This window comes from Chionomys nivalis, chromosome 1 (genome assembly GCF_950005125.1).
Source record: "Chionomys nivalis chromosome 1, mChiNiv1.1, whole genome shotgun sequence".
Taxonomy (NCBI): domain Eukaryota; kingdom Metazoa; phylum Chordata; class Mammalia; order Rodentia; family Cricetidae; genus Chionomys; species Chionomys nivalis.
The window spans coordinates 168,572,390-168,598,503 of NC_080086.1; the positions used below are offsets into that span (position 1 = coordinate 168,572,390).

The 26,114-nt window shown below is 41.9% G+C and overlaps 1 protein-coding gene across 1 annotated transcript; it reads left to right on the plus strand.

Moving 5' to 3' along the window:
* The first annotated feature begins 14,364 nt into the window (after window positions 1–14,364).
* On the plus strand, window positions 14,365–18,267 carry LOC130890492 (ETS translocation variant 5-like). Its single transcript, XM_057794478.1, has 2 exons — window positions 14,365–14,408; window positions 16,695–18,267. The coding sequence occupies exons 1-2, from the start codon at window positions 14,365–14,367 to the stop codon at window positions 17,731–17,733; spliced, it is 1,083 nt and encodes a 360-aa protein (XP_057650461.1). The 3' UTR covers window positions 17,734–18,267.
* Window positions 18,268–26,114: the final 7,847 nt, after the last annotated feature.

Genomic DNA, 26,114 nt, shown 5'->3' on the forward strand with positions numbered 1-26,114 from the left:
TAGGCTGGTCTACAGAGTGAGTTCCAGGACACCTGAGACTACCTAGAGAAACCCTGTCTCCAAAACAAAACAAAACAAAAAAATCCATACAGCATTTGACGTTTACGGATACTCTGAACCTAGGGATGCTACTCATTTGATTTACTTTGATGTTGTTATGAATACCAGTAATGCTAGCTTGTCATATAAGACTTTAACAGTTCTTATCTTTCAGAATTATTCACCAGAACCATTAGCGTGTGTATTTTTATGTAAGAGAAACAATTTTATCAGTGATTCTCTTTAAGTAGGAACTAGAAAGAAAATGTTAAAAGCAAGCATGGTCTTTGTGACCATGTGACATTCACAGAAGCTAACGATGTCAGGAGTCACTGTTGTCATGGTAAGATTGTTCTCATGGTTATCTAGATAAGAATATTACCCTGGACCTTGTGTTCTGATCTGTCCATGAACTGTTTTCCTTGGGAACATTAAAAGAGTGAGTGTGTGCTCACAAAGATTATCATAAATCCATTTAAGGCAAAGATGACCTTCAAAAATATTAGACTAATGTCTTACTTCCCAGGGCCTTCGAAAGAAGCCTATCTAGTTCTTTGTACAAATGAATAAACTTAATGTGATTTGATCAGACATAGTTAAGTATTTATAGAGGGATGGGACAAAAAGCCGATTGCTAATTTATAATTCTGGGAAATGCTTTCTTCTCACATGCTCCAACCAAGAGCAGTCTATTCCAGTGGTGAGGAGTTTATTTCTGAGGCCGGAGAGGTGATTCAGCAGTTAAGGTCCCTTGCAGAGGACCCACGTTCAGTTCCTAGCACCCACATCTGATGTCCCACTGCTTCTGTGATTCCGGCTCCAGGAGATCATCACTCTCTTCTGGATCCTGTGGGCACCTATATTTACATGTGCACATCTATCCACATAACTAAAAAACAGTAAGGAAGCCCGATGTGGTGGTCAAGGCCTTTAATCCCCATACTAGGGATGCAAAGACAGGGAGATTTCTGTGAGCTCAAGGGCAGCGTGGTCTATGGAGTTCTAGGAGTACAGGGACTATAGTGAGATCCTGTCTTGAAAAGGAAAAGGAAAATAAAAGTAACAAGAATGAGTTTTTTAAAACTTAAAGTGAGGAATTTCATTCTGATATGGTACAGGAATTATTTGGTTATTTCAAAAATGGTACTACTTGGTGTAGTCCCACATTCATCCAAGTAAATGAAAAAGTAATAAATCATTTTAACCCTGCTGCCTCTTTTGTCTTTATTGTCTGTGATATTGAAGAATCAGTAACAGCCCATTGATACCTTGAGAACTGTTCCATTAATAGCCCTATTAAAGTATCATTTTATGGTAGCATAGTTACCTGTTCCAAATACTTTCACAGTTGTGTACACAGAGGCCCTAGCCTTTGACAGTGGGGCTGAGCTGGTTCATGAAACATAAAAACAGTATCCACGGCCCCAGACTCTTCTACCTTTATCTCATTTGGCAGAACCATTGTCTTTCTCCAGTAAAGTACAGAGTTAGTCCTCTATCCCATGTACAGGACTGTCTGTTTATCTTAACATCGTGAGCTGGCTGCTGGCTGCTGGTAGTCAGTCTCACGCCAACTCTTTCTTGTTCAAAGTCAAGTTATTCTAGTGCAGTGCACCCATGTCTGCCCTCCGCCATTGACCTGAGTACGGGTTCCCCTTTCCTGAAGCTAAAGAAAGGGCGCCTGTAGTACCAACCATTCCTATATTGCCAATACCCCAGTCTCATCTGCCATGACAGTCTGCCTGTGGTTTTTCAGCAGTCCCCTGCTAAGTCGCCCTGAGTCTGCTTTTGCTCTTGGGGAACCGGGCTGGTATTAATAGGCAAGCTTTGTGATTACGGCACATCATCCTCCCTGCCTTCCTCTGACTTAGAGCAGTGACTTCCCATCATTCCTCATACAGACCTTCCTTTCTTCCTACGGTCAGGGCATTGCCCATGTATTTCCCCTAAATGCTATGTATATACTCATAATGTTAGCTCCAAGAAGACCTGAAGAAGCATATAATTCTGTTTATTTCAATTTGATTTTCTGAGTCAGGATCTTAATATCTATCAGGCCTAGGCTGGGCTCAGACTTGCTACATAACCCAAGATGACCTTGAACTCATACTCCTCCTGCCTTAGCCTCCAACTGATGGGATTACAAGAAGGTGCTACACTCAACCTTTTTTCTTTAATATTTACCTTTTCCAGCTTACATAATTATATATGTATATTGAGCACAATGTAATAGTTTGATACATATATACCTTGCATCATTTTTATCCCTCATTCAAAATCTATAGCCATTGTAAAGTATCGTCACCTTACTGGGCTGTAGAACACTAGAACTAAGCCTATCTCACTATCTTGGTAGCAGTTTCTCAAAACCTCTATATCCTACCTCCCCTTCAGTAACCACTCTTTTACTCTGCACTTCTATGGCATCAACTTTTTAGCTTCCACGTGTGGATGAAAGCTTCCTGGCTTGTTCTCCTGGCCCTGGTTTGCTTACTTCGTATATGTAGTGTCCTCCGGTGCCATACCTTCAGCTCCTTCATTTTACAGCTGAGAAAAAGGCACAGAGTGGCTGAAAGCCATGGGTATAAAAGCAGTTAAAGCTGAGGGTAAGAGTTCCCTGTCTCAGTTTGGAGAGCAAATGCGGGTGTATTACTGGGAACTAACCATGATCCACTAGAGAACAGCGGTAACGATAGACTCAAAGATGTACAGCCATGTAGGGTGTGCACTCGGGAACCAGTCTGCCTGGTTTCCAGAATGGACTGTTCTTGACTAATTGTATAATCCGCAGCAGCTTGTTTAGCAGCTTTCTCTCATTTGGTTATATAATGGGCATAATAATTTTAATTACCTCATAAAATTGTGTATTTAAAGAATATCTTCGTTGCATGGCAAGAACTCAATAAATTCTGGGGTTTCATTTTTGTGATTGGTTTGTTTGTTTGTTTTTGTTTTTCCAGACAGGGTTTCTCTGGGTAACCACCCTGGCTGTCCTAACTTCTCTGGAGATCAGACTGGCTTTGAACTCACAGAGATTTAGCTGCCTCTGCCTCTCGAGAACTGGGATTAAAGGTCTGCACCACCACTATCCAGCCAATAAATTCTAGCTTTAAAAAATCTCAATATAGCAGGTGGAGAGATAGCTTAGTGGTTAAGAGCATCTGTTGCTCTTACAGCTCACAGGCTTCTGTAGTTCCAGTTCCAGGGGATTTGATACTTTTTTTTTAACCTTTGCAGGCACCAGCTACAAGCATGCAGGCAAGCACTTATACACACAAAATAGAAATCTTCAATAAAGTGTCTCAACGTAAGTGATCCAGGACAATTTCTTGACATATACTGTCAAATCAACCTGGTTGATTTTCTCGCTTTCGTCTATGAAAAACAAATGCAGCGTGCCATTTGGAGGCCTTCCAGGGTAGCAGATGGCTGGTGCTAGCAGATAAGGTTTCAGAGGCTGTCCTAGGAGAGAGCACGTGATTACAGAGTCCAGAGAAATGCTGGGCCATACATCTCAGTCAGGTGAGAAAGCATGAAGGTTTGAAAACTTTGTGGTGAAATACACATTTTAAAGATATCTAGAATACCATAGAAAATTACAATAAACAATAAAAGTCAATTAATGATGCAATCATCTTAAGCATAAATAAGATCTTTTAGGGGCTGGAGAGATGGCTGATTTAAATTATTTAAGTGATTTAAATGTGTATGTTCTCACAGAGGACCTCGGTTTAAATCCCAGCATCCACACAGAGACTCGCAACTGTCCGTAATGCTAATTCCTGGGGATCTGATGCCCCCTTCTGACCTCCCTGGAGACCAAACACAGACATGCATGCAGGCAAAATACTTAGACACATACAATAACTTTTAAAGATTTTTTTAAAAATGTTTAAATTAGCCCTTTATTATAAAATATTCTTTCTTTGGTTGTAAGTGTTTGAGAGGCTACTTGCAGTACCAGATAGCACTAATCTAAAACAATGTTCTTTACTGGCTTGGAGAGCTGTTTCCATAACTACTATCTCTAGGTGCTATTACTATATTCTAAGGAGAAGCTGTTTTACCTACAGATTCACGACTCCAGCATGAACCAGACAAAACTCATAATGTTTTCATCTACAGCCTCACATGGTTCTTATAAAATAAATTTGAGAAACAGATTGGTTTCTTTTGATAGTAAGTTTCCAAAGGAGAACAAGTGAGAGTACATAATCCATCACCAGGCTCGTCTCCTCATTCAAAACTAACATCCGACAATTGGGCCTCCATGATGGGTGGTTGCCCTGGCTATTCTCTGAATGGCTATTCTGTAAGGTATTGCACTCAAAGAAGATAGATGTGTTGGCGACCCCAGCATGGGAATCAAGAAGGAAGTTACTCTGAGACACGTGCTGCCTCTGGAGAGAGAACAAAGAAAAGGACTTCTGAGTCAGATGGCTCTGGGAAAGATAAGGGGCCAAAATTCAAGTTGTCGGGATCCACGTTCACTCTGAGAGCCGAAGCAAGGACCCCCGATCCCAGTGACCTGCTCACTTCACTGATGGAGAACTAAGCACCTATACAAAGGCCTGTATATCTATGCATCACTAGAGATTTTTCTTTGTGGAGAAGTCTGCTCAGAGCCCAGAGCAGAGGGCTCTCTACTCCATACTCACTGTGTTAAGCAAAACAAGAGTAGAGCAGTCTAATAAAATATGGCAAATGCTTTCTGTATGCTTGTCTTTTGTAGATTGAGCTGTTTTCTTCAGAAATGTCTGGGACCCTGTTTCAGACAGCAGAAATCAAATTGGCAAGTAATCAACTATGCAGAGTGTCTCCTAAATTTTGAAGGAATCGTGTCCCTATATAAGTAATCACTCTGGCTTGATGCTCAAGGAAGTAGCCCTCCCTAGTATTCTAATCAGTTATCCTTATAACTTACAGTCTGTGAACTGAAAGTAAATATTTAATTCAATTTATTATCTATTATCTTTATGTCTTTAAAAGTTTGATAGAGCTCATAGGACTAGAAATTCTCTTGTAGCACTCATGAGAACCATAAGGTTTTTTGCTGTTTATTAAAGATAAGCATCATAAACTGAGCAGGAGAGAATCATTCCTTTAGTTGCTTATAAAAATGATAGATGGAGTCTCTGAGTACCCTTTTAAAAACAGGACAAGAGTTTTACCGCTGCTGGCATTTCTTAAGAACGTATGCGACATAAAAGAGCCTTTGAGACAATATAGCACGTGATTCCGGTTCTATAAAGCTAGCAGAGGGCGAAGGTGCAGAGATAAAGCCCAGACGTGCACTGGGGAACCTCACAGGCAACGAGAGTGTATTCCCTAGCTGGATTATAGTGATGGCTACATTGTCATGCTAACCTTGTCAGAATTCACCATTGTATTCCTAAAATGGGTAATTCACATCTAAAAATTTTAGTGACCATTGGCTTTGGAGAAACAGGCAGAAGTGGACAAATTCTTGCCTTTGCCTAGTTGAGAATAAGTTAGTTATCCTCTCTAGCCTTCATGACTCATGTGAAGCAGGAATTAATACCTAGCTTTGGCTCATTGGGAAGTTAAAGTAGGATAATTTAAAGAAGTTGTCCCATAGGTGTCTAGTACTTGTTAGTTCCCTTTCTCTCCCAGGGAGGCTTAGTGTATCCACTCTCTGCCAGATTTCCTGATTGCTGTGTTCTGAAATGCAGTAAGCGCAGCTGGGGCTTCTTCTGGTGTGTTTGCCTTTCTTTGTGACTCTGATATCCCCACTCTACTGCCCCTTCTCCTTCCCTTCCCTGCAAGCACCAATTTTCTTACCCATTATCCAATCACATTTCTCTGTATATTTGCACTCCCCCCTTTTTTCTTCTGTTGAGGAGGTTATTATGCAAGTGTGTGTTTGTGTGCTCGTGGGGGCATGTACTTCCTTGTGCAAGCATGCATGCATGCGACAGAGGTTGGCATCTGGATGTCTCCCCAATTGATTCTCTGGCTTATGATTTTGATTTCGATATTTTTGTTCTCTCACTGAACCTGGGGCTCACCGTTTCTGCTAAACTGGTTAATCGTAAGCTCCCAGGCTCTGCCTGCTTCCATGTCTGGGCACTGGGGTAACAGGTGCGCACCACCACACACAGCTGCTGGGGATCTAAACTCGGGTACCCTGTTTCCCAAGCCCTGAAATCTGTTTCTTTAACCCTCTTCCATGAACTAATCCTTAGTTATTATGTTGGTTATTTCAAAGCTATGTAATATTTCCAACCAAGACTAGAAAATACTATGTAAAACTCAGATTTATCACATTCTAATATTCTGCTATGCTTCAAAACTTTTCAATTGGACAATTTTGTGAGTTAGTTAGGTTTTTGTTCTGGCTGTAAAGTGGGATGGAGTAGAGACTAGATTGAGTCAAGTTTCTCTTCCATTCATAGCAGGCACAATAACTGACCATTTTCCTTGGCAGGAAGTGTTTGGGGCATTATCCCATGATATGAGATTGAAGAGTCTCATTTTATGGACACATTGTCTACATCCCTGTTCTCAGTACAGTAGGTGTTGATTCATGGTTTCAAATTTTGAAATAGAAAGTTACTGTGGTCAGTCTATCTTAAATGTCCCAAAGAGTCTGCTTATAGTATTTTCTCCTGAAATAATGGACAGAATCAAATAGAAGGCATAAGTACATAGTAAGTCCCTTTTTATATTATAAATGTTCATCATGTGGGGAATTAGTCATTAAGACAAAATATTGGGGCTGGTAAGATGACTCACTCAGTCAAGTGCCTCCTGTACAAGCTGAGGACCTGAATTTGGATTTTCAACCCATGTAAAATCCAGGCGTGGCAATGCGTGCCCGTGAGTTCTGGGCTAGGGAACTAAGGCAGACAGATCTCTGAACTCATTGGCCAGAGAGCCAAGTTGAGTCGATGAACTCCAGGGATGGTGAGAAACCTTGTCTCAATGATGATGATGATGATGAAGATTAAAAAGGTGAGGATGATGAGATGATGACGATGATGATGATGATGATAATGATGATGACGATGATGATGATGATGATGATCATGATAATGATGATGATGATGACGATGATGATGATGGTGATGATGATGACGATGATGATGATGATAATGATGATGATGAAGATAAAAAAGGTGAGGATGATGAGATGATGACGATGATGATGATGAAGATGATGATGATGATGATGGAGTGTAACAGAGTAAGACATTAGATCTCTGGCCTCTATAACATGCTCAGACATGAGCAAACACATACAAACTCCACACATACACCCAAATATGTACTAGAAAATCAAAAATCTTTGCCATCCTTCCCTTTAGCATTTCATTTTTTCTCTTTAGTCTGTCTGGTTGTTCCCTTCCCTTTTTGGTGACTACTCAAAGCAGGCCAGACTCCCTGGAATGCATGGCAATTCTCCTGCCTCAGACTCCCAAGCGCTGGGATTATAGTCATGACCTGGTTTCATCCCTATGTGTCTTCTTGTCTCATCAGTCACACGCTCTATTCAGCCATAGCACTCACTGTAAAATGGAACCATGAGGGGGGGGAAGGAGGGGAACTGAAAAAAATGTACAGCTCAATAAAAGAATTGAAAAAAACAACATAACCGTGAACGATGTACTTTCTTTATGTTTCATTTGCTTTCTTATGGGATAGTTTTCCAGTGTTTTATTATTTAGCAACAGCCATATTTTTGCCAAATAATAGGCATGTCTGTAGTTTCGTGGTGAATCTCAGGGACCTCAGGTTTCATTGGACTTTTTAGGGTTCCTCTAGAGACCGGGAGAATGTTTTAGAATGAGTGGCTGTTCTCTTTCCTGATAAGACTTCTTTTTCATGTATTCTTTGGTCTACAATTCTCCCCTCCCTCCTTTCCTTTGAATCAATCTTTGTATTTTCATCATCAGCGTTTATTTTAGAATTAAAATCACCACCAACTGGGCTTTCTCATGTTCTTTTTCCCCTGCCCTCTCTCAGACCTTAACACCACTCACCAATTCCTGCTGCTTATTGCTTCCTCATTTTGAGTCTTCTTCTCTTCTTAAATGAAAGCTGGATTAACAGTGATTTATTAAAGCTGACTCAAGAAGGAAATAAAACTAGTTTTATAATCAATAAAGGGATGAAGCTCATAGTATAAAATTGTTCCTAAAAATTAATAATACAAAGGAAACTCTTCTGGTCCAGATGATTTTATAGGTGATGGTCAAAGAGAACCCTACTCCCAAAGCTTGCTTTTCCTCTCATGTAGAAAGAGGTCGAGGTCGGATAGTAGAACTTAATTAGATGCTTTCCGCCCCCCCCCCTTAGGTTTAGGAGACTGGAGCAAACCTCAGGAGGATCTGGTCCCCAGGCTCTCCTTTGGAATTGAATATTCATGGGTGGTATTAGCAGTATTGCGTCTCCTTTTCAGGTTAGCCTCTACTGTGTGCACTAAGATGAGGACGGCATTAAGAAGTTTATCATTACCTCATCCTTGGGCTCCGAAATCCAATGTCCTTATCAGGAGTAGAGCTGATATTCTGATTGCTAACGTCATGCCTTAGCAACTATCATCTTACAGCTTCAGAACAGCAAAAGCCATCTGGGAGGTTTGAACTGAATTTGAACTCTCAAAAAATAGTCAGAATATGAAAGAATTTACATGTGTTCTTCACCTAGCTTCTCCTAACTTTTAACACCTTACATAACAATACTCCAGTAGTCAGAGCCAGGAAATAAACATTAACAGAAAACTTCATCTAAGTCTTGCCGCTAACTTCCCACTGAGGTTCTTTTGTGTTCCCTGATCTTATCCGGGATCTCATTGGCATTTAGTTGGCTAGTTGTTCTTGGTCCCCTGCAGTCTGTACTTGTTCCTCTTGTTTTCTTGGTTTTCACAACGTGGATATATTTGAAGTGTATACATTATTTTGTCAGGCATCTCTCAGCTTTGAATTTGATATTTTCTTGTCATCGAAGCTCTGCATGTTGACTGAGAACGCTATGAAATGGTGTCCGTCCACACGGCATCGCATTGCCGCACATAGTATGTGACGCTAATGTGCCATCTTATTTGACCAGCGGTCACTTGGTTATTGTGCCTTGGCCAAGTTTCTTTCCTTTAAAAGTCATTGCTTTTCTCTTTAAAATTAATAAACATCTTCTCAATTACAGTAAAATGATGCGAACTTTGTTCCTCCCTGCATCTCAGGCCAGCATCACACAGAAAGTGCTGTACAGACTTTTCCCCAACCCCACCTGCTTTCTTTTTTTAATCAGTTGTGTTTATTGGACAAACTCAGGGATATTTACCATAAGTTCTGAATTTTCTAGGTTTGAGTGTTTATTATATTGTATGGCTTATGACTGAATCTATTTATTTTGCTGCTCTCATTTTTTGAGTGCTCCTTCGCGTTCGAGTGTGTTTTTGTTTGGTTTTGCTTTGGGGGGGAACATTTTCTTATTTCTTGGCATCACAGCATGTTTCTTGTATATTCTTTGTGTTGGCCCTGTAATCAAATATTTCTTCAAGGAACACTTATTCTTTTGATTGCAAAACAGTCCCTAGAAACCAAGATGTGAACCAAGATCTGGAAAAGAATTTGACATTAGCCAGTGAAGCTGTAGGTGCGTGCATTCTATGAATAGTCATTTTAACCAGTGGGACACGAATATCTTGGAGAAACTTTCTGCTTTTTGCAATTGGAATCATATAACTTTAATAGCACAAACCTGAAAATAATGTTGATGTCCATCAGTAAGAAAACATGTCATCGTTCTGAAAAAGATTGTTCTAACTCAGCCAAAACAAATGAGATGCGTATCTGCAAATTGGCATGGATCAATGCCAGATATGTAATTCTTAATAAAAAGAAAGAAAAATGGTTCCACTAACAGGAGGTTCGGTGATAAAGTACTATATGTTTGTAAGGGCACATAAGTGACAATAAAGAAAGGGAACAGTGACTACAAAGTTCAGCATAGTGGTGACATGTTGGAGATAAAATGCAGTCCCTAGGTTTCAGAGGTATTGACAGTATCTTATTCCTTAGATGAATGCTGAGGTATTGCCAGTTCATTTTACTTACAAATATATACAAAAATTACATAGTTAGGAAGGAGAAGATGAAAAGGGGAAGGAGCTAAGGGGAAAGGAAAGGGAGATGAAAGAACATGGGTCACAGGATGAAAGATCATGATGTCTGAAGATCTGGGTGGTTAGATCTTGATACTGTGTGGTTTGCACCGAGTTACTGAATGTCTCAGGGCCTTGGTCTTTCACACACCACCTGAAGAGAAATGATGGCTCCTTCCCATGTCATCATACTGCCACTTTGAGAATAAAGTGAAATATTTATACCTGTGGGCTAGAACTTCGGCAGTAGTGGGGGCGAGTGAGATAGCTCAGCAGTTAAGAGTGTTCGCTGCTCTTCCAGAAGACCTGAGTCCGCTTCCCTGTGCCCATCCCATGTGGGGCAGCTCACAACTGCCTGTGATTTCAGTTCTAGAGCATCTTAACCCTCTTCTGGCCCCTGCAGGCACTCACACACATGGCTCACACATACTCAAATAACAGCAAGTCTTTAAAAAGGGAATGATAGTTTATGTTTTAGACAGGCAGGCCTCAAACTCATACCTCTGAAGATAGCCTTGAACTTCTGATCCTCCTACCTCTATCTCCTAAGCACTGGAATTACAGGCATGTACCATCATACTGGGTTTTATGTGGTACTGGGGATCACAGCTAGGCAAGCAAGTGATAGCCCTATCCCATGTTTTAAAATAGATAAAGTAAAATTTATGCCCCAAGTTCTTCTCTTCTTCTCTTCCAGGTGAGAGTCATCGGTTGCCTGCTGTTCTTTGTCTAGTAGGTGGGGCCCTATGGAATTTCCGCGTTTCTTGTTAGCATGTCTGTTGGTATTGTCATTGCTCTGGTCATGTTTAGGCAACAATATTATTGAAATATCATGAGTGTAGCTTCTCTGTCATTTCTAGGAGACACTCTCACAGCAGACTTCTTGGTTCTCTCGCTCTTACAGTATCTCCACAAACACTTCCTTGAAGTTTCCTGAGCCTTAGACACAGAAGTTCTGCTATAGATGTCTTTTTTGGGGCTGGGCTCCCTAGAATCAGGTGATCCCTGCATTTTAACCACTTGTGGTTTTCTATAATAATCCATTTGCTGCAAAGGGTTTCTTTGGTGCAGGGTGAGATCTACACTTATCTGTGGTCATAAGGTTAAGTTTTGTAATACTTAGGAATTAAGCTGTTCTAGTAAAGTTCTTGTCACTAGCCCCAGATAGTGGCTATGTTTCTAGTACTATAAATGATCTCCCTCCTGTTGAGCTTTAGGCCTTAAGTCCAATTAGACAACTGTTGGCTACAGCCCAGATGTGAGTACCACTTTTGCATCTTTAGGAATATCTTGCCAGGGTCATCACTGTGGTTCATAGGCATCACGGCTTCATCGGATTATTGATTGCTTCCCTCCATCCGCATCTTGCACAGTATCTTCTAGTCCTATGAAAGGCAGATTCCAGGAGCTTTCAGATTACATCCAGCTCTAATATTCCAAGTCCTGTGTCCAAGGTGAGGAGTGTCTTCAGCAATAGGGAACTGCCTTCAACCTCTGAAAATCTACCAAGAGCAATAGCAATAGGCTATATTATTTTAAAAGTAACTTGGACTACCCTGACCAACTGCAACAATGGAGATTTCTCATGCCAGGGACTAGAAGCCTTATTAGATAGTCTGTGGGTCTTGTGGGTAGTAATGTCAGCCCATGTGGCATGACTTCATTTCACACACACACACACACACACAAATGTATATTTGTATTTTAAGCAAATATAAAATATGATTCCTTGAGATTTTATCAAACATCCTTAGTGCTACTTGTCCTTCATCCCTCCTTTTCTCTTCTGTGTTGGCCTCCTCTCCCTTTCCCAACGGAAGCTCTCCTCTCCACTCTCCCCTTTGTATCACCTGCAGCACAGTATTCCTTTCCTGCCAACCCCGAACATAGCCCATTTCTATTTTCCTGGTTTCCATGGTTATTCCGAGTTATATAGTCTCATCTGAAGATTTGGCACTAGGAACCACAGATGAAAAAGGATGTGCAGTGTTTATATTTCTAGATCTGGATTACCACACTCAATGCAATATCTACCCATTTATCTTCAAATATCATGATTTTATTTGCCCTTCACTATATTCCACTAGGTATGTGTCTCACATTTTTACTATTAATTTATCTGTTGAAGGACATTTAAGTTGTTTCCGTTTCCCAGCTATTGTGAATAAAGCAAAAATGAACACTGTTGAGCAAGTATCTGTGAAGTAGGATGCTGAGTACTTTGGGAACAAGCCTTAAAGTATGGGTACCAGCAGAGTCATGTGATAGATTGATTTTTAGCTTTTTTAGGAGTCTCCATACTGATTTCTAAAATGGCTGCTCCAGTTATGGTTTTATCGGCTTGTCCTTCCCTCCCTTCTGTCCTTCCGTGAGTAGCAAGAGGGTGTTTTTGGCAGAGCTTCCCTTTAAGTGACAGTTTCATTATTGAGCGTGCAAGGTAGAACATCTTATGGATGTCTTTTCCTCCTGTGTGTGTTCTAAAGCGTTTCATATAAGAGGGTGTAGACAGTGTCTGTAGCACCTTAGAACCCTTCATGTCAGAACACAGAAATCCACAGTTGAGATTTGCCTTTGAGACCCTCAGGTTTGCCTCTACCAGGTGGCCCTGACCACCATCCGAGTTCTGGGATACTGGAGCTAAGGAAACCTTACTTCTTTTTGTGTGCACTCTAGACTCTTGGACTAGAGAAAGGGAACTGAGCTTGTTCCTTAGGAGGTTACTTTAACTCATTTGCCTCCAGGGAAATCCCAGTGCCTTTTGACAGTGGCCAGGTTTCCTACTTCCCTCCTTTCTCTCCCACAGGAAGCTCACTCCAATGCTCGCCTTTCCCCTGGAGTCCTAGAAAGAGAATGGGATTCTGGTTCACACTGTGGTCCTTTCTAACCTCAGGTCTGTTATGTGATCACTTTCCAGTTTGAAAGATGCAAGTGGAGATATTTTTGCAGTGTTGTAACCTACAGAACCTGAGTTCAACACAGCTCTTTCCATGTCTGTCAGGCGGGTTCATTTCTGTAATAACACCCATCCAATATTGTGAGGGGTGGGCTGGGATGCTGTGTAGCTTTTGTACAAATGTATCTCTCAGTGTGGGTTTGTTTTTGGTTTTTTGTTTTGTTGGGTTTTTTTCCTCTTGTTTTGTTTCTAAATGAGGGAAAGGAGTTTTGAGAGTTTGGGAGGAAATGAATGAAAATGGATTAATTTTCCTCTTTTTTTCATTGAATAAATGATATACCATTTATGAAAAAAAAAGAACCCATACAGTGGAAGGAGAGAACTTGAAACATGTGAAGCCAAGTATGTGATGCTTTCTTCTTTCCTCTTTTCTCACAGTTCCTGATGCTCTCGAAGCCAACGCTTCATTCTTTAATACGCTGATTGTATCTGTTACTAAACTGGCTTGATGGTTCACTGAGAGATTGTAACCATCAGCTTGGAAAGCAGAGATGTCAAACATGCATTAGGACAAACATGGAAGAGCGAGCAAAATGAGAAAACAGAGGAAAGACAAAGGGTCTTAGTTCAAAATCTATTCGTATGTAAGCAAATGGTGTATTTGCTGTATTTTCTGATTCTTCTGATATTTTGAAAATATCATCCTGCTCTAAAATTGTAAAAACTATGAGCTCAAAAGAATATTTCTGCCGTTAATTATCAAGATAAAATTACATTGAGTTATTCATCATGGATTCGTTTCAGATTCCCACACATTGTAGCAAAGTCTACCTCAATCTGAAGAAATCATAAGGTGTGACCTGTGATCTAACCCACTGTTACCCTGAAGAAAACATTTTTTTTCCCTTGGAGTCAGTCCTTTCTTCTGAAAAAAATACAGAGATTTATAAGTTCTCTTCTGGAAAAAAAAATCCATATTCATTTTACATCTCCAGAGAGAGAGAGTTGCGATGGTTCTTGTGCTCACTCTTACTCTCTCCAGGTCTTTGTGTTAAAAGATGAAGGAAATTGCAGTCTCATTAAACAATCTACAGTACTGACATAGTGATGAGTCGGGTGAGTTGGTGAGCCTGCCTTCTTACAAATGATCAGAAATGGAAATAAACAGAAAATCCAGAAGAAGACATTCATCATTTTTCCATTATTTGTTGGTTGGGTGTGGAGCAGTTTAGTTACTGCAGCATCAGGAGCCTTCTCAAGTTAAGAAAAAAAAGGATTATACTGGTCTGAACCTGTACCATTAGACATGTCCATATTCCATGCTAGCTACACGGCTCATGTTGGTGCCAGGTAACTCAAGGAACAATGTTTGACTTATGTTTACATTTGGAAAAAAAAAATCTGTTTTCCAATGACATTTTTTGTTTCTGTTAGTTAGTCACTGCGACCATCCATGCTCCAGAACGAGACGTGACTAAGACATTTGGTGTTTTCAGTTCACTGCGATCTTGGAAAATTCCTATGAGATCAAAGACTGCGAGAGGCTCTGCCCCTGTCATGCTGAGCTATTTTCAGATGTCTGGAAGCCTTTTGATCATTGTCGCTTGTCTTCTCTGTGGAAAATTTCAAACATAAATAAGATAATACAATGAGCCCCATTTACTCATCATTCAGCTTCAACTATGGCTGATGTTCTGCCATTCTTGTTTCTTCTATGCCACCCAGTCCCAGTCCTCAAATGCTCTAATTATTCACGTTATGATTTGTAAGGAAAAGCTTATATACGCTGGAATATACAAGCCTTAATTCTTTTGACAACTGCATATGAACGTGTACCTACAGCCTTATTATATCTCTATCTCATGAGAAAGAATACTGTCTTGAGGTCCATCGCCTGACCCCAAAGGCAAACACCAATTTGTTTTCACCTTACATTATGCTTTATTTAACCCATTCTATAACTTAATATAAGTGCATCCTTTAGTGTCTGGCTTCTCTTCTTGCCATTTGTTCCCATCACTGGTGTATTGGCACAGCAATTCACTCTGTGGATTGCTCAGCAATGCTGTACCATAGCATGGTTGCCCATTCTCTTGCTGATGGGCAGTTGCATGGCTTTTGATTGTGTACCCTTGTGAATAAAGCTGCAGTGAATTCTTGAATAAATCTTTTTGTAAGCTTAAGTTATCTTGGATGAATACCTAGGGCCAACCATACTTCCTGGTGTGAAGGTTAAGTGTGCATTCAACTTTGAAGAAGTTGCCACTCTGGTTATATAAGGTGGTTATATATCATTTTATATTCCTGTCAGCAACACAACTGAGCTCTATTCCACTTCCTACCAATAACTGAGATCCTCACTCTTAAAGTTTAGCTGTTGATGGACATGGAGTAATAAGAGTAGGAAAATTGACATTTCAGACACAAGTTACACTCTCTTCAGACTCAGAATTTTTCACACACAAAATAATATAACAAAATAAGACTTAAGGGAAATTATGCATTCGAAGGGCTTTGTAAAGTGTGACTCTGGCAGCAGTGCGAGCTGTCACTCACGTTGACAGAAGCTGAAGGAAGGAAGTACAAGGTGCTCAGTGCACCACAGAATGCACATAAAGACATAACTAAACAAGCCAAGCGGAGAAACAAAGCACATCGCTTTTGTGATATTGTTTATCTTTCTTCTCAGTTAGTGACAAAAGGTAAATCCAGAGAGTAAATTTACTGACGCTTCACTGACTAAGACTTCCCATCATTCTTTGTCTCTGTTTGTCAGATGTGCAGTAAAGCAGAAATGACGCATGAGCTACACAGAGCTGCACATCTCTCACGTGTGTGAACACATGTCTCTGGCTCATTTAAAGGAAGAATCATTTCTCTGACAAACCATCAATATCTTCAGGCATGTTATCCAATCAGGGTTTCAGAAGTTTCCTACTACTCCCTCAACAACAGCCTTAATACGTTTTCATGATTTAACTAGTTACATTTATTGATAATCAACAACAGACACAGAGAGATACTTTAAGGATTTATTTTCATTTATGTGAGTATGTGTGTATGCCCATATGTGCCTGGGTACCTGCAGAGACTAGAAGAGGGTGTCAAATCTAGAACTGAAGTTACAGGTAGCTTGAGCTGTCTGGCATGGGTGTGAGGAACCAAACTTGGATCCCATGCATGAGTAGCAGACACTCTTTGCTGCTGAGCCATTTCTCTAGCCCCACACATAAAGATCTTTTCTTTAAAGTAAAGTGTTAATCCCAGTAAGAGTGGCATTTGAGAAATGGAGAAATGTGTAAAAAGCACTTGCTGTGCAGGGCTGGTGAGCTGAGTTCCATCCCTAGAACCCACAGTGGAAAGGGAACCAATCCCTGAAGATGGTCCTCCAGTATCCACACATGAATTGCGACAACCTCACGCTTGTATGTGTTCATGTAGATGCAGAGGCACACGAGTGTTTGTGTGCACATATGCACGTGCATGCACACACACATACACAAATAATTTAAGGCCACTGGCTTTTGAGTTGAGACTGTGCATCCATAGAACCTAAAGAGAAGGATGGTAAACACAGCACGTTGGCCTCAGCATTTCCCTTTAAAAGGATACTCTTGTGGCTCTCCACCTGTAAAGAAATACAGTTAAAATTTATAGCATAAGAAAACAATTTCCCGACTCACTTCCAGAACCTGGGTCACAGCAGCAAACGTTCGTGGTCCCCCGGCCACCACATCAGCCCCTGCAAATGCCAAAGATGATGCCAGAAAGCCAGTATGCATCAGAACAGAGATTTCAGCGACAGCTGTCTGAACCCTGCCACCCCTTCCCTCCTCAGTCAGGAGTTCCTGGAGATAATCGCCCCAGCTACCACCGACAGATGTCGGAGCCTATTGTCCCCGCTGCTCCCCCACCCCTTCAGGGATTCAAGCAGGAATACCATGACCCACTCTATGAACATGGGGTCCCTGGGATGCCTGGTCCTCCAGCACATGGGTTCCAGTCACCAATGGGAATCAAGCAGGAACCCCGAGATTACTGCGCCGATTCAGAAGTGCCTAACTGCCAGTCGTCCTACATGAGAGGAGGGTATTTCTCCAGCAACCATGACGGATTCACGTATGAAAAGGACCCCAGGCTATACTTCGATGACACCTGCGTGGTGCCCGAGAGACTGGAAGGCAAGGTCAAGCAAGATCCCACCCTGTATCGAGAGGGGCCCCCTTACCAGAGGCGAGGCTCTCTTCAGCTGTGGCAGTTCCTTGTCACCCTTCTTGATGACCCAGCCAATGCCCACTTCATCGCCTGGACTGGCCGAGGCATGGAATTTAAGCTGATAGAACCGGAAGAGGTTGCTCGGCGTTGGGGCATCCAGAAGAATCGGCCAGCCATGAACTATGACAAACTGAGCCGCTCGCTACGCTATTACTATGAAAAGGGCATCATGCAGAAGGTGGCCGGGGAACGGTACGTCTACAAATTTGTCTGCGACCCCGATGCGCTTTTCTCCATGGCCTTCCCAGACAATCAGCGTCCCTTCCTGAAGGCAGAGTCAGAATGCCCCCTCAACGACGAGGACACCCTGCCACTGACTCACTTCGAAGACAACCCTGCTTACCTCCTGGACATGGATCGCTGCAGCAGCCTCCCCTATGCTGAAGGCTTCGCTTACTAAGTTTCCGAAATGGCTGAGTGGCCAAACCCTAGAGCTAGCAGTCCCCATTCAGGCAAATGAGGGCAGTGGTTTTGTTTGTGTTCTTGGCTGTTCCTAAAGCTTGCCCTTTGAGTATTATCTGGAGAACCCAAGCCATCTCTGGATTGACACCCTTAAAGACAAATAACCTTGGCTAGGGAGTGGGGACAGGGAGAGACAGAAAAACCACTACGTGACTGGTGATTCTGAGATTTGGTGAGAAGAGATGAAAGTGGAGCCTCCTTGCCATTGTGGACAACATGTGCAGAGCAGTCCCTTGTTCAGATTAGTGCCCACGAAAGGGGGCCGAGTGTATGACAATCCACCATGACCATGGACTACTAAATGCCTTTATATAGAAGGGCTTTGACTTGCACAATTCTATGGAAAGAAACCGCACACCCATAGGAAAGTCGAAGGCTCGGTTGGGGAGGCTTGGATCGTTAAGGCTTGAAATTCACAAAACTCCTGGAGCTTAGTCTGAAATGTGTTCCCCTTAGCCCAGAACTGGGGAGGCCGGGGCGGCTGTTAGCCATTCCCCTTGAGCCTTCAGCCAGAGTGGTCACCAAGTAGATCAAGCCCCTCTCCTCCCAGTCACGTGGCTGAGTGAGGATGGCTTTTCATTTTAGAAGAAAGACTAACACTTGACAGTATTTTGTTTCGCTTTGATTTAGGGGGATCATTTTGTTTTGGTGGTTGTTTTGGGAAAAAAAAAAAAGAAAAAAGAAAACAATTTCCTTGCAATATAGGCGTAAAGTTTTTGTTGATAAGAAAAACAGTGCGTTCTCTGCTGAGTGTGCTCTACAGAGCTTCTCTGGCCTATTCCTAGTGTCTTCCGAGAGGGGGAGTTTGTTTTCTCAGGCCATCTCTATAGCCTGCCTTGGGGTTGGTACCTGGGGCTTAAGGAGGGGCATGCAAGGATCCTGTATGGAAAGAAAGTATATAATGTATGCTTTTTTATAAACCTGTTCAGAGAGAACAACATATGCTCTTTTAAGGTCCCTTGTGAGGGATAGGGAGGGAAAATTCTATGCCACAGGAACTGGGTCCAAAGTTGGTTCCTGTCACCCAACTAGACTGAAAGACACATGGGTTTTTGTTCTGTTTTGTTTTGTTTTTAATTTCAGTCTGGGACCATTGTGTGAAAAGTCCCAAGGCTATTTCTGGATACAGTGCGTGTCTGGAAGAACTGTGGGCCCAGTTCATATTCAATGGTGATCGTACTCACTAGCCATGCCTGTAGCTCTATTTTTTTAGGCTTTGCTATCTGGAAGGGTGCATTCTAGGAGGTTTGTGTGTTAGGGGTCATAGATGAACAAGTTCCCTGCCTATGAGATATGACAGAAGCTCATGTTCATCCAAATGGGAAGATGGTCAGCAATTAGGCAAGAGAGATTCTTGTATCGGATTATGAGAGTCTTAATAAACTGAGGAATCGTAAGTGTTGGGTGTTAGACACTGGTCCAAAGCCTTGCTGGGAGGAGTATCTAGAGCAAACATCTGTAGGTGTACAGTGGTCTGGTTTTCATTGTGATTCTTGTCCAGCTTTTGATTTAGAGAGAGCAATGGTTATGGGGGTGACTCATTTATTTTCTTAGTTCTTTGTAAATCTGAGTTTCGTCTGAATCATGAAAGGAGGCTGCAGTCTTTTCCCACGGTTTTAGTCCCACAGGAACACACCGCTCACCTCCAAACTTCTTTCAATGTTTCTGCCCTGAGCTCTCGTTTACTGGAATGCTTGTACATTTCCCATAGAGCATACTCACATAGATGCTTAGGTACTTGGAGCACCATCTAGTTTTATTTGAATACAGCTAAGGATTCATTTTGAATGTTTCTAAATGCAAAAATACTCCAGATGTGACCCCAAGTGAAACAGGATGAAAGGGGGCATTTGGATCAAGCACAGAATGTAGCAGCAGGCAGACCGCCATCTCTTGGCGAAGCCTCAGCTTTCACCATTGACCAGATAGGGTGAAGTGCGGCTCAGTGGGCTTCTGTGGTGATGAAGTCTGGGAAATTTCTGCTGAGCTGATTTCAAATAGAAGAACCCACCTTCCATGTGTGCAAGGAGCTGGTGATCCTGAGGATGATATTGCTGTTTCCATCTGTAGGGAAGAAACTCCTTTCACCATAAAGGAAAAGCATTCAACGCCTTGGCATTCTCTGCCGACTTCTTTGATGTAAAACACAATAATCTCTATGTCCCTTTGTTTCTTTGTCAAATACTGAAAACTCAAGTAAATAAAAGAAACCCAATCACTGCAGTTGCATGTTTTCTATAAACTTCAAAGGTGGTAGTTGTAGATTCTTGACATAACTTTCCTTGGCTTATACTAAAAGGGCTGAACTGGTTCTAGGCTAAAGGCCAGTGATTCCTAAGTCAGGATAGCTCTCCCAGTGTTTCAGGTAGGCAAAAATGAAAGAAGCAAGCCATAATAGAATTTAGTAAGTCCTTAATAGAAACACACAATTCTGTGGGAATGAAAGAAACCATAATTAATGTTTCACTTTCTTAGACAAAGCAGAAGATCTTGTATCAAGTCTTTAGGGATAAGCAGGGACTCCCTGAGGAGGCTGAGGGCACCCAGGGCAGAACCTAGATTCAAGTAAGGCATCCATGAAGAGAAGTATCAAAGTGTTTGCAGACTCTTCTCATTATCCACAAGACAAGTCAAGAACCCAGAGACACCCAGATGTGTGGGAGGTTGCCTTCCTCCAGGACAGACCTAGCGCAGACTAAATGCCATAGGGATAAGACTTCCTGGAGAACAAAATATTTGCAAATTGGAAATAAGACAATGGACTCAAAATAACCGCGGGGTTTCCAGGCTGTCTCTCTCTCTCTCTCTGTGTGTGTGTGTGTGTGGTTTCTGGAAGAGACATGGTGTTCTAGAGGGATCCTACTGGAAATGTCATAAGGTTTCAGGAACTTCAGATGGTGCCCGTATCCTTTCTTGGCCTCAAGAAAACACCCTTGTCTGTCCCCCATCACCTTCTTTAAGGTTGCATTGGTGGTTCAGTGGTAGAATTCTCTCCTCCCACCTTCTTTAAACTTCTTTGAAGTACGAATTCCTTCCCTGTCTCAGCTTCTGGGGCCACCATAACAAATTACTACAAACCAATGGCTCACAACAACAGAAGCCTATTCTCAGTTGAATAAGACAGAATCTGAAATCAAACTGTCAGCAGGGCTTTTATTGGCTGGTAGATAATGGAGAATTGCCCTATGCCATCTCCTAACTTCCGGGTGTCTAGCAAACATGGCCCTTGCAGACACAGAACTCTAATCCCTGCCTCCATCCTCACATCTCCTTCGGGTGCTACAAATCCTCCCCGTCCTCTTACAAAGGCCCCGGCATTAAATTTAGGACCTACCCTTAATCTAGGATCATCGAATCCCCAAATTTTTTAATTTAGTTACCTGCAGCGACTTTATTCCCAAATAAGTTTACATTCAGAGATGTTCTTAAGACTTGGAATTTGGGATTACATTCCTAAGAAAATATTTCTTAGCAAAATCTATATGTTATCCTAGAGCAAAATTACATGTTGGATGCTGTTGGGTTCGTATATACAGTGTAAGATAAATTGGATTTACCTTCATTTTGAGCCTGAAGCTAAGAAACTGCATAGAGTTGGCAAAAGAAAAACCCATGACAACTACTTTTGCTTTAAACTTAGGACCACTGACCTCAAATGAATCTTCGGTGCCTTCTGGTCTTTATTTTCCACTCTTTCCTCTTTCTTAATCTTGGAGGCTTTCTCCTCCTGTCTTCCAGAAACCCCTCTTTTCCAGTCACCAGCTATCATTGATAATGCCCCAGCAGAGAATTTTTGAAAACCATAGTATACTTCTTTGTTCTCCCAATGTGGGTGGGGGTGCCTTGTATCTCAGATGTTAATGAATATTGTATTTACAAAGGTAAGAAAAGGAAGTAGATTTCTTTTCATTTTTGCTATATTTATGACCTGGAAGATGAAGTAAAGGTAGCATAAACTTAGTATGTGGACTTGGGTAGGCATTTGGAAATATCCTTCATTTCTATGATGGAAACATCATAATAGGCCCTAAAATATAGTTAGGAGAATTCATACCAGTTCATACCAATTAAATGACCATACCCAAAGAATAATGGTAGATTAATTTCTTTCAATCTTTTTGTGTCAAAACACAGGGGTCTATGTTACTGCCTGTCCTATTTAACATTTTAGCAATATAGTCAATAAAGGCCATAAATGGAAAATAGATCTAATTGGAAGAAGATACATGGTGTGATCATGGGGCAGGCAGTAATGTGTTAAAGTCTACCATGGCGACAATGAATCCAACAAGCTGGAATTTAATGATTATGAAAAAGTTCTTTATTTTGGTTTATTTAACAAAACACATGAAAAAAAAAAAACACTCAGAATTTCCTTTGGCTTGAGGATAGGAATGAGTCAGTAGCTAGCTGTGGCTGCTAACCCAAACCAGACCAAGAAAAACAGAACTCCAAAGAAATGTAGCCTGGGAAAGGAGAGTTACAGGTGTGGGGATGTAGCCAGAAGATGGAGCGCTTTTTTAGATGCAGGAAAGCCTGGGTTGGAGCCCCAGGATTACACAAAGCTGGGGGTGGTACGTGCTGGTTGTCCAGCTGCCAGAATTAAAGTGTACTCTGAAAGTTGTCTACATAAAGACATTTTATGTAGAGATATTTCACTAAGAAAGTTAAAATATCAGTGGCCCATGCCCAAAGTCTCAATATACAACATCTTACTGTCTGCAAACGTACAGTTTTCTGAGAGTCTCACAAACAAGACGATATACCCTGTTAGCAGAAAAATCATGTTTTGCAACTTCCTTTTGGTTTAATATAGTAAGGATTCCTTTAACCTTGTAAGCCACGAGTTTACTGAAAAAGAAAAGTTTAACAACCACTTGAAATTTAACTTCAAAAGTCACAAAATTGTGTGTGTGTAATATAATATATATATATGTGTGTGTGTGTAGTATTGTAAAGACACATAACCATCAAATGTGAGAAACCCACATCCACATGTAGAGTGCGTATTGTCCTTTCCCTAAACTCCTCTTTATTAAGGCCTTTGCTTAAATCTATGTCACAACTCTTCCTTTGCTTTCTTTATCCCAAGCTATACCTGCTGCGGTTAGCCGGAAATGACCTTGAACTTTTGACATTCCTACCCCCACTTCCTGAACTCTGGGATTATAGGCGTGCTCCACATATCCAGTGTATGAAGTATTGGGGATCAAATCTGAGACAACACACACGCATTCTAGGCTGTTGGGAGTGAAGTAGCCCTGATTGAATGTACGCTGTTGACATGGGTACAGCCAGACCAAGGCTTCACCCCTCTCCCCAGCCTGGGGTGGGGCTCACAGGGAGATGGAAAGGTGTAGCGGCATAAATGAAGGCAGACAGAAATTATTATAAAATATTCAGCTTTAATTAGGAAAGACTTACAGAACCCGAGGTTCCCGCGGAGAACAGGAACGCCTGCCCTACAAGCAAGGTGATTGGCTGGGGCTTCCCCTACAGAAAGGCCTTCTTTTTTGTTCCAGGGATGGATGCTGACAGTGTGCGCAGAAACTGTCTACCGCAGCTTTATCCTCCTACCCCTTCCAGATATTCACAGCCTGAATTCTGCTCCCCTGCAAAGACTGCTCCTACTGAGATTAGCCAAACCTGCCTCTTTGATCTCGGTGTGTACCATAACCCCTGCCTCCTTGTTTACCTGTCTGCAATACTGCCATCTCCTTGTTCTGCTGCATATAATAAATCTGAGGGTGCTGTGATGTCTCCAGCAGAGAGCCCAGGCCACCTGCAATCCAGCTTGTCTGTGTGTCTGTACTTCTCTGTGTGTCTGTATGTTGTCCTTTTATTGGACCCTCGCTGCCCCACCCCCACCTCAGGTCTGTCCCTGGAGCCAGGCAAGGCCATGGCACTAAGCAAACAATCTACCAACTGAGCTACATCTCCAGCCCCAAATTTCCAACAAAGTCAGACTCTGTTTTCTACTGACTCGCCCTGAAATTCTTTTTGTACCAAAGTCAACAGGAACTGGGAGGTGGGATTATTAGGTGTAAGAAATACAGATTTGGGAGCTGAGAGAATTTTGGAGTTAGAGATCTTGACAGCGGAGGCATATTAAGTGGGAACAGTTTCAAAGGGTCGGCTTTAAAGTTGGGTAGCTTCATCTGAAAAGAAGTCTCTGGAAGATCTCCTTGGGCTGCTAGGCAACACCATGGCGCTGTGTTTCTCACGCCCACTGACACTCACAGTTGGCAGAAATATAGTCTAAGGCATGAATGAGGTCTCTAGGAATCGTCTTGCTTTGGGGAAGTAAAGAAAGGAATTTCTCCAGGCTGAACAAAGACTTACAGCGCTAAGAACCAGGCAGTCAGGAAGTAAATATTTATTGATTCCAAATTTAAGAGAAGTCTGAGGAAGAATAGCTCTCGGTAACTTATGCATTCAGAAGGGACTGGGTGCTGGGAAGGCACAGGCATTTGGCTGAGATCAAAGGAAGTCCCATTGCCCAAAGCAGGGCTCTATATTATGTCACACAATTTGCTTTTCCTTTTCTCTTTTTTAAGTGGGTGAAAGAGTTAACAAATCTCTCCATATGATTTCAGGGAATCCTCCCTGGTCTGGAGTGTGTGATTCTTGGATTCAGGATTCTTGAAAGGAAATCTTGCTTGGAGTAAGTTCTCAGGGAGACTACAGAGTTGGGAAGGTGACAGGGACATGGCTAAGTGGATGTGTCTGTTTTAGGCAGCAAGCACACAGCAACATCCCAGTGTTTTCCTGTCCTGCAGACACACACAGGCCACTGAGGTACCGGGTGCAGGAGACTGCCCAGGGGAGATGACACATGGGGACAGCCTTGGAAAAGCTGAAAATGGCTGCTTGACTCGAGAAAACCAAGCATTTGAAACTGTCTCATTTAAAAGTTAAGCCACCTAGTTCAAAGCTGTCATTTTGGCAACGTGCATCCTTACAGCCACCTCCAATTTCAGACATCCCAGTCAGCTCGATCAGCTTTTATAGACAATAGAACGGGCAGTGTAGATTTGAACAATAGCACTGAATGGATCATAAAAGCAAACACACCTGAGTGAGGGATGTGAGTAGCTGTTATAACTTTTTCAACCTTCACCCTTAAAGACCTTCTTTGGTTCCTTTTTGTCTATGTGTAACCGTAGTCACGCCTTTGATACTATCCCATATTAATATTCCTCTGTTTTAAAGAGTGCTAACTCAGAATTTCTTTTAGCCCCCAAAATCTTACATTTTGTATTTCCTGTACCTAATAGCCTTTTCTTTCCCTTATGGTAAATTCCAGACATTTTGGGTGCTAATATTCCAATCTTCTGGTGCCCTTTGACGACTTCCTAGCCTGGATACCATGGATGGATGGATATGTGAGGTGGCTAAGGACCACTAGGTGGCAGCAGATTCCTAACTAAATTGCCCGTCCCTGGGCATCTAGTTGGGTAAAGTCATTAGTATTTGTAGGGGAGCCCAAAGCTTGAAGGGGCAATGGTTTAATTAAACTTAAAAACTGAGCATGCCTTTAGTCCCAGCGTTTCAGAGGCTGAAGCACGAGGATCATATACACCCGGGAATTTGAGATCAACTTGGTTTGCCTAGGGAAACCCCATAGAAACAAAAACAAATCACATACAACAAAAGTTTGAGAATGCAAGATCAAAAACCAAACCAACCAACCAACCAACCAAACAAACAAACAGAAACCTCAAAAACTGGAGACTACAAGGAGATAGACCAGTTGGCCAAGGCCAAGAAGAGCTTGATTTCCACACAAGTGTAAGCCAGTAGCTACATCCAAGCAATGGCAGATGACGACAGGTGTTCTCAGTTCATGGCTGGCAACCAATCACACCTCTCCATGAAAGTGGTCTTGTCTCTGCTTTGACCTGTTTCCTGCCAGATGATCCTCAAGGATTTTTCTACTTAAGAATCACTTTCTTGACACCAACAGCATCCAGGAGCCCTTTGCTCCCAGCGGCATGGTTAATCCCCAGTGCTTTGAGACAACAGTATCTTTATACTGGGCAGTCAGGTGCTTCTGCAGAGAGGTAACAAAAGCCTATATATTGACCTAACTCTAAATTCCTGAATTGTGTCCTCACCAGTGATGTCAAGGTTGCACGACTGTCTTTGTTTTCGGAAGCTCCTTGGATGTTGCTCATAGCAACGGTTTAGCATGTTTTCTACACTCCGGGAACCCCTTATCATACATCAGAGCATCCATACCAGGTGATGTACATCCTGACCACCCCTACAAGGATGGGTCTTCTGCTCTGCCTTCTTCTGAAACTCTGCTATTTCAAC

Coding starts and splice junctions, on each gene's coding strand:
- LOC130890492 (XM_057794478.1), top strand. CDS start 14,365: ATGTCCATATTCCATGCTAGCTACACGGCTCATGTTGGTGCCAG. Junction 14,409..16,694: donor ACGGCTCATGTTGGTGCCAG/GTAACTCAAGGA, acceptor CCACCTGTAAAG/AAATACAGTTAAAATTTATA.